The 9,686-nt window shown below is 33.2% G+C and overlaps 1 protein-coding gene across 1 annotated transcript; it reads right to left on the bottom strand.

The window, feature by feature from the left end:
- Positions 1-3,368: 3,368 nt before the first annotated feature.
- Positions 3,369-9,474, bottom strand: LOC132047039 (vicilin Car i 2.0101-like). Its single transcript, XM_059437920.1, is given in 10 exon segments — positions 3,369-3,688; positions 3,690-3,829; positions 4,454-4,796; positions 5,259-5,464; positions 5,467-5,524; positions 5,634-5,714; positions 5,871-6,046; positions 6,146-6,557; positions 6,726-6,865; positions 9,366-9,474. Coding segments are annotated over 10 exon segments (1,722 nt in total). The 5' UTR covers positions 9,460-9,474; the 3' UTR covers positions 3,369-3,616.
- Between the last annotated feature and the right edge of the window lie 212 nt (positions 9,475-9,686).

Genomic DNA, 9,686 nt, shown 5'->3' with positions numbered 1-9,686 from the left:
ATGTATTAAGCCATTTATTAAACTCGAATGTATATTTTGCTCAGTGGCTCCGCACGTGAGTGTCACGTGAAATACGATGTACGGACAATTGGTAAAGGCCAAGAATTTAGTTTAGCTGGCTGGGGAAGTATATATGCGGCGAGTTGATAAGCATGGATGCAATTTTGCTGATTGCTATCCCCACTGTTTTATTATTCTTTTCTCTTACTGATTCATTGTCTCATTCCGCCAACACATTACTATTTACTACACTAGATATATATGCATTAAATATGTGGGTGAATGCGGAGATACACTATAAAAAGAGATAATTATGGAGGTTAAAAATCGCATCGGCGTGAAGGTAATGGCACTATTTCGTGAAAAAATTACCCTTTTTTTTTAAGTGAGAATTTAAGAACAAATTCTCATTTCTCTTTTTCTAAAGTATTCTCCTCTTAAAACTCATGAGTCATGACTAAAGGAGATCTAAATTAGACTCAAGAGATGCAATCAGAACAACACGATAGAATTAATAATGTGATTCGGCATTAATATGTCATTAATTAATACTTTATAATTGATAATTCATCATTAAATGGGATTAATATTTACTTTTTATATTTAGTGATAGAAGTTGTTCATCCTTAATTTTTATTTTTTTTAGTGGGTGATAGATACAATTCAAATTATATATTTCGTTTCTATTTATGTGATGAGCTTATTTCTTTTTTAGTCTATTTTGGGGAAAAATTGCCTCTATTAAATTCTGAAAAAATGTAACTTAAACGTTTTATTTTCCCATATTGACAATTTTTTTTATAATTACAAAGATGTTGCAATATATTATTATAAATTTTAAAAGTCCTACAACCGCATGAACGTTTTTGCATCCAGTGAGTCCTCTCCATAGTAAATATCGAGTCGAAGAGCAAAGGCATTGTTAAATAAAGGAAAGAAATATCGGATGATTTACACAACTAATCTAACATCAGACTTATTTAATTAAACAAGAAATCACTCAAATGGAGTAAACTTTAAATGTCTATGAGTACATTAATAAGGACAATAAATCACGGTTTCTATTAAATCATAAATGCTTAATTATTGGAATGTTATTTTTGTTAAACCATTTGGTTGGTGAGCTAGTGACAGGTGAAACATAATGAAGCGAAAACGTAACATTTGTTCTTTTCTTATAAATCAAGACAAAAATGCATAAGAAGATGCCTTTGCTAAAATACAAAGTGCACACGTGAAGAAAACACTTGGCAAGCAATAGGCATGCAGAAACGACGAAGGTTTGCCTCTACATTGTATGGTATGTGCAAAAATGACACTGTTTGCCACATCCCACTATGGCTGAAAAAAAAGACAGAGTCGGGCCTGGGACAGATGCAATGTAATAATATAGCATGCATATCCAGATAAATTTTATGATGTGTGTGCTGTATGTTGGAATTATTCGTTTTTATAATGCTTAAAACAAAAACAAAAAATTGCGGGTCCATTACTTAGTATTGTTAAAGATAAAAGTCGACTCATAGATTAGAAGAACTTTTTTTCTTTTTCTATGTTGAGTTGTCTTTTAATTAACTTGTAAAGAGCTAGCCAAAAAAAAAAGTCTTCGTGCATATGAGAAATAGGCTTGAAGGCAAAATTGGTCGATTTTCCCTCCCTCAGCTTGCAGCACGAGCTATATGTGAGGCCTAATCTAAATCTTATTACGTTGTTACAAGATCAGTATGTCTAGATACATCTCCAGAATTCAATTTCTGTTGTAACAACCATTTTAAATAGTGTAACAACCCTTAATTTTTGTTATCCCCAAAGTTCTCCTTCTTATAACAGCTCCAACATTGTCTGTAATCCTACACTGAAAATATATTCTCTCTCTTCTTCTTATATAAGTTAATTTATGGGCAACTATTTAGTGCAATCTCCAAACTTTCAGCCACGAGTGTACGTGTTTGAAAGTATTGTGGAACCTTAGAGAGTGACGTGTTAAACAATTTGCATCCTAGTTAACCCAGAGACATAATGTGTTAATCAATTTGTACTATTTCTTTATTTCTGCTCAATATCAATAGTATTTTATTAATTAAACAACAACAACAACAACAACCCGAAATCGTGGCTTGTCACGACATAAAGTTTTGATCTTATGACTTTGTTAACTATGTTAACATAAAATATTTGGGCTGTTAAACTCAATATCAATAATCGTATTATATTTAATTAATTAAACGATTATAAAATATTTAACAATTTCAGAATGCGAACTTTTTTTGTAACAACTGTAAATCTTATCATTAACAACCAACAAAACATACAAACAAAAAGCACCTAATTCCGAAAACAGAAGTTAGGCCTCTAATAAAACACAGAGAAATTAAAGCTAATAACAAAGTAAATGCGGAACTAAACTTCCTTTCTTTGTAAGATTGCCTCAGCTTTCTGTACAGTAATGTCTTGGAATAATTTCCAATTCCTGGCTCTCCAAATGTACATAACACAGCTCCACAAACTGCAACTACTATTTCCTTTATAAATTATTTCCAGTGTTTCCTTTGATGCATTCCAAAACTTGTGTGATGTCTCCTGCCTGTACTATGATCCATGTCCATTGGTTCACTTCATGCCATACTGCTTTCGCTCATTCACAATCCACGAAACAGATGAGCAGTAGTCTTCATGATTTGATCATCACGTGGACATCAGCTCACTTCATCTACTTGTATATGAAGCTTGAGCAGTCTCTTCTTAGTGAGTAGTCTTTCTTAAAAGTATCAACCACACAACAAATTTGTGTTTTGGTTGAACCATAGAATTCCATAGTTGTTGGCCTATAATAGGAATATAGCTTCTAGTAATTGAATATTCACCACCTTCAGTGAGTTTGTACCTATCATGATCATACCATCCTTGCATTTGAGTTTTAATTGAATTGATTTTTTTTCCAATATCAACTACAATCTATGGGAGGTTTAACAGCCCAAATATTCTATGTTAACATGTAGTTAAGTTTTCATGGAGGAACTTGATCAAGAGAAAGAATTTCTTTTTGACTGTATATGCAAATTTATCAATATTGGAATCGGACAATAGCCAAGTTCATGTGCTCTGGAGTTGCTCCTATATAATGTTGATATTCATTTCCCAATTACTTGTTGCAAAAGCGAATTCAGCAGTTAATTCATAGTGCGAGTAAGAGTTCTGTGCATATTCTGTTCGGCTCCGATTGTTGCGACTTATCAAACAAACTGTGACTTATCCTGTTAAGTAATCTTGTTTCTCCACATTTTTTTTGGGTATGCATCTCTAAATATAAATCTCAAATCTTTGAGGATTTTGTGATAAAAAATAAGAATGGAGGATCGAAAGCAATGTTCTCTTTCTATTTGGGTTAAAAGATGAGTACTCCGTATTTTATTTATGATGCAAAAGTTACATTGCACAGTGCGAGATGTAGTAGATATTACAAGAGGCAAAACCGTTTATACTCTTGGACCACATTTATTTAGATGGTGTTATATCAGTACTCTAGCTAGGAGCCTTTCCTTATTTACTCACATAGCTCTCACACTTGGCACAGCTGCATCATTCCTAGTGCATGCCTTAGTGCATATGTTACAACTTAGAAAACAAAGTCCAAAATTGAAGATAAATACTGTTGTTCTCCCCTTCTTCCTTCTTCACCTCTCTCTCCTGTGTTGCTGGCGATGTTCTGGTCCTGCCACAAAGTAGGACTGGTCTTGCTTCTGTAATATTTGCTCTACCTCCTTTCCAGGCAGGTTGAATGACAGTTCTTTTGCTTCCCTTTCCACATTTCTCCATATGCTTTGTTGTCCTATATATTTCAAACCAACCAAAAATTTTAACAAGACATCATTTTTTGTATACGGATGATATAAATTCAGACTATCAGGTCATCTACAAGAAATAACTACTACTGAAACATGAAAGGGGTTAACCTACTATTTTACAAAGTATACCGGATAGCATTAACATATACGTTTATGGCACAAAATTAAAATATTTATGATGAAATAAGACATTTTCATATATGTTATTAGTACAATTGGAAAACATGAACCTGTTGTTACTTGATTATAGTAAATTAAAATATAGTTAAATGTTAAAAATCTCTGCAGTATCGGTATTATATATAATTGAAATGAGTAAACATGAGAACTAGAACATGTTTAAGTTGTTGCAGCACATTAGAGTATAATCATAGTATAGAAGGTAAGGTATTTGGAATTAGCAACAAGAAAATTAGGAAATCTTAAGTTGTTATAGCAGATTAAAATATAATTGCCCTATAAAAAGTTCTTAATAAATTGGTATTACATAAGTTAATTGTTCACAAAAATATAAATTAATCCTTCACAAAAAACAGAAAATCTCACATTGAAGATGTTTGGAATATGTCAAAAGTAAAAAATCAAGAACAGAGGTTACTAATATATACCTGCAAGGAAGTTCTTTCTGTTGTTACGAGCATTGATTCCAAAACCAACTATCCTTAGATTCGAGCTTCCGGTGGCTATTATGGTAACAGGATGGCCTGCTGGGACTACCAAAACATCACCAACGTTTAGATTACCGCGCACTTTTTGGTAATGGACATTTCCTTCCTCTTGTTCTTCTTCTTGCTCTTGTTCTCTTCTTTCTCCACGAGAACGTTGGCCTTCTCTTTGCCTCTGGCTTTGTCTACCAAGATGAGGACATGCCATTTCAAAACGACCGGTTCCTTCTACAACCATTGCCACCCTTGTAGACCTTGTGTTGTAGAATGGTAGTATCATCCCACCCTGCAATAATATTTCAAAAAGCAAAATTTCTCAGGTTATTTGACATGTAATAGCAGGTAATTAAACATAGATGGATTAACAACCTGAAAAATGAGTCTTTAAGTATTTTACGGTCTAAACTTTTTAACTCTATCTCATTATAAATTCTCAGATGACCAATCAAATTAGTAAGTTGAAACTTGGAGGAAAATAAGTATAATGTTGCATAAGTCAAGCAAGGGGTTAGCTGATATTGATGAAAAATTACTTTTTTTTTTTTTTTTTTTTTAAACTCATCTCATCCCCTTTGTAAGCTATTGCTCCTTTGGTGATATTATACATTTAAACCAGTGTCAATTAAATCTTTATACTGATGTTCCCTTTATTGGATATCAAGTTAAATTGTATCTACAAGCGTTCAATTAATATTTACAAGAGAAGTTCAAGATACCAAGATTTTGATCAATTATCAAAGAGGCTTACTTGGTTGATGTTCATGAAGGCAACAGCAGTATCCAAGTCCCTCAACTGCTCGAATCTCTCTGGAGATGCTTCAATAAACTGTCCAAATTTGCTACTGAACAATGGGCGTTCCTTCAGCAGATTGAAAGGACCTTGCGTTTCACCTTTAGTTTGCTTAGTGGAGCGTGAAGCGTGTTCGCTTATTGCTCTAATTTGCTCTTCACTGCCTTGATTACTATCCCCTGTTTTTGCTGTCCAAACAGCCTCTCTAACCTGTCCCTTGGGGTCTAATCAAAATAATAAACCAAATACAAAGTGAGAATTGCAACTATCATAAAAAGATCCAATGAAATGGAGTATTAATTAGTTCGTGTGAAATTAATTAAGCGAGCTCACATTGAAAGCAGTCTCCAGGATATCACTGCTGAATGCTCTGTAGAAGGATTCTGGATTTTCACCTCCAGCACTAAAGTATTCCTGAACATAGAGAGCAAGTATTTTAGCATCTGAAAACATCTTATACTACATCCAGTCCCAAATTGTTGGTTTTTTTAAAAATCAAATTCATATGGCAGATTTGAAGTTCTGTAATCGATTAAAAGACTGGAATATTATGTTTAATACTATGATTACCTGGAATTCGCCAGGGACATTGATGGACTTGGCTAGCACGTAAATAAAGAACCTTTCGTTGTTATCTCTGTTGAGCAAATAGACAGTTGAACCAGCATTCACTCTGATTACATCTCCATGTTGCAAGTTGAAGGAGTTCTTCTCCTCTTGTTCTGCTATACTAATTGTTCCTTGCCCTGTAAAAAGTTAAAATTACTGTAATCAACATTTCACTTTGGTTACAATTATTACGTTATCAAGAACATTAGGAAAATGGAGATGATTAAATCAATTACCTCTAACCACAACAAATATGGCTTCACCATCACAGTGATGAGGAAGCATGAAAGACTGAGGTTCAAATTCAAGGACCGCGACTCGGTATTTCTCTAGTCCTTGGAGAAGTTCAGATCTTTCAGTGAATTTCTCAAGGACACGGAAATCACCATGCCTGGCTCTGAATCGAGATCGGAACCTCTGGGACTCGAATAAGTAGGGATTGTTCTCTTCTTCTCTTTCTCTTTGTGGGTTAGACGACTCTTCTCCACCACGGCCTTGTTGTTCTTGCTCTCTTCTGTACTCTTGTTGACAACGTTGTTGGCACTGTCTCTGTTGTTGACCCTGTTCTTGTCTCTGACATCTCTGTTGGCACTCTTTGAATCTCCTTTCAGGGTCACGCCCATGGGGGTTCATTTCTTCTTCGGTCTCCTAGTGTTATAAATACAAAAAATTAAATGAACCAACCACGCAATTAAAATCGAATTGAGACAATAGGATTATGGGACTGATGGAGTGGTATAATTAAGTAAATTAAAGTACATTTCTAAAAGAGTTCAATTTTTTAAGATGGAACAATTTAAGGCATAAATTCAACACCTGGCCACGATGTTGTCGTTCTTGCTCTCTCCTGAATTCTTGCTCACAACGTTGTTCGCATTGTCTCTGTTGTTGGCCCTGTTCTTGTCTTTGGCATCTCTGTCGGCACTCTCTGAATCTCCTCTCAGGTTCACGTTCGCCTCGTCCTGGATTTTCATCTCTTGTCTCCTCCTCGCCACGACGTTGGTGTTCTTGCTCTCTCCTGAATTCTTGCTCACAACGTTGTTCGCATTGTCTCTGTTGTTGGCCCTGTTCTTGTCTTTGGCATCTCTGTCGGCATTCTCGGAATCTCCTCTCAGGTTCACCTGTTAGGAAATAAAAATTAGTATCTTACTTTCCTTTTTGGTTTATTCTAAAAAAGACGAAAAGGTGTGTCTCTACTTATATCTTCTTATATTGTAGATTGAAGAAGGTAAATAAATAAGGAGTACGTGAGTGAGTAAGCGCTCCTGAGAGATCACCTAGCAGGCCTTTTATTTTTTATTTGGTAGGTAACATAGCCAAAGCATATTCATATTTGATATTTAGTAAATTAACAATTCAAATGTCCTAAAAAGAGTCCATCTTATATTTAGTAAGTTGCCAAGTTTTATTTAAAACTATACGATTCAAATGACATTTTAGTACATCAAAAACATTAGAACTATAACACTTTGTAACATATGTCTATACAGAATGATGTTTGGTGAACTTGGGCTTATGAAGCCAATATATAAAAGAGTTTTTGCCCTCACCCAGAAAATTACTAACATACAGTACCATGTTTAATACTCCTTCCGTCTCAATTTAAGTGTCTTAATTTGACTAGGCACGGAGTTTAAATTTTGAATCTTGTTATCCTAAGTTAAAGGTATGTACAATCAACTAAAATGTCCTTTAAATTTTGTCATTATAAATTGCAGAAAATTTCTTTTAGTTAACTTTACTTAGATATAGTAAGATAAACATAGAATTTTTTTAATACAATGAAAAAAAAAAAAAATTGGGACGGAGGGAGTAGTACTTACATAACAAGGGAGCCGAACTAGGGAGACGATTTGTCGGAAAAAATGAGTACTACATATGTAAGGCTAAAACAAAAAATTGTCAAAACATTATTTTATACTAGAATATATAGTAAATGGTGAAAACCTTTACCCACTCCAACTTTGCTTTAAAGATCAAGCTCTCCTCAAACAAGATGCCCTCAAACAAGAGACATTTCCCCCTTTATCCTGAGTGACTTTTTAAAATGTCTGTTTTAACCTTAGATTATCAACCTTTATCTTTTTATTTTACTATTTTTTAATCCATGTACCAAATTGACTAATTGAGTATATAAGTTAATGGCGTTCCATAATGAAATAAATGAAAAGGATAAGAAAGTTAATTTTACTAATAAGAACTAGAATTCTAATATCTATTTATAGAAGTGAAAGTATAAGATAATGACTTTATAAACATATTTCAATAAACATATATATTTCAATGCACGTAATACAGAAATATAAATTTTTAAAAGAAATAAAGGCATATTTTATAACAAATCCCTAAAAGATTATCTATTTAAAATAAAATAAAAAATTATTTATATTGTAAATGAATTTTAATTTAGAAATATTCCATTATTAACGATTTTCATATTTTAATGCACGTAATACAAAAATATAAATTTTTAAAAGAAATAAAGGCATACTTTATAAGAAATTCCTAAAAGATTATCTATTTATATTCTAAATGAATTTTAATTTAGAAATATTCCATTAATTATTAACGATAAAAATTCCTTATCGATATAGACAAGAGAGAATAAAAGAGAATTGAAACATGCATCTATATCCCTATAACATACTCAATGTGTGTAATATTAAAACAGCAATCATAAAAAATAACATTAGATTTTCAACAAATTCATAAAAGGATTATTCTACTCATAACTTAAATATAATATATAGATACCTAGGTTAAGAAAAATAAATTCGTATAATATAAAAAGATATTATATTGATGGAGAATTAAAAATATCAAGGGTAAAATATGTGACATTACATAGGAATCTTAAAGAAAAGTAAATTTGGGGAGGGTAAACAATCTTCACCATATAATAAATGTTTAAATTCCCACACCTTCTTCATGTGTCTATTTATTATATTTTAAATCTCCTTATTGAAAATTCTCCGTGTGCCAAACCCCCGAATAAAATTAGACCTAAAATTTAAAATTGCAAGAAAGAAAAAAAGAATGTTGTGACCTTTATCAAAAAAAACCATTTGAATTTTGGTGGTGTTAAAAATATCAGGTTATTCTTATAGAGATTATCATTAAATATATTTAAAGTACATAAAAACACTTATAATTTTAAACTTAAAAAAAAAAAAAAAAAATGAAGGCATTTTTAAAAGAAACTACTAACAACAAAGCAATGTAAAATATAAAACGACGGGAGTATAATTAAAACCACCTTGTCGTCCTGGATTATCTTCTTCAGTCTCCTGGCCACGATGTTGTCGTTCTTCCTCAGACCTCTCTCTCTGTTGCCTCTCATATCGCAAAACACAACTCCTCTGACACTGGAGTTGCTGTTCAGGGTCTTGTCTTCTCGACCGCCCTGAACCTGACATTGCCTCAAGCAACTCTCAAGCTCTTGCCTCGGGTCTTGGCCCCGAGGGTTTTGGTCATCGCATTGAGATACGAGGAACAAAGAGAGGATCAAGAAGAAGAGAAACAAAAGCTTCGGTTTAGTGAAAATTGCCATGATGAGAAGGTTTAGAAGATGTGGATGAAGAGAAGTTGATTTGATGAGTGGGGATTTATAGTGGAGGAAATTGTGCATGCATGCATGCAGATTGACAAGTGTTGGAAATGAGGAGTAAACGTGGAGAAGTGAAGTGGAAATGTGATACAGCTAGAGCTAGATACGTGCATGTCACGTGAAGTACGGTGTACGGACAAATTGTAAAGGACAATTGTTTAACATGGACT

The sequence above is a fragment of the Lycium ferocissimum genome, chromosome 1, assembly GCF_029784015.1.
Source record: "Lycium ferocissimum isolate CSIRO_LF1 chromosome 1, AGI_CSIRO_Lferr_CH_V1, whole genome shotgun sequence".
NCBI classification, from domain to species: Eukaryota; Viridiplantae; Streptophyta; class Magnoliopsida; order Solanales; family Solanaceae; genus Lycium; species Lycium ferocissimum.
Note: the sequence above shows the minus strand (reverse complement) of the source record. Positions and strands in the feature narration are given on the sequence as shown.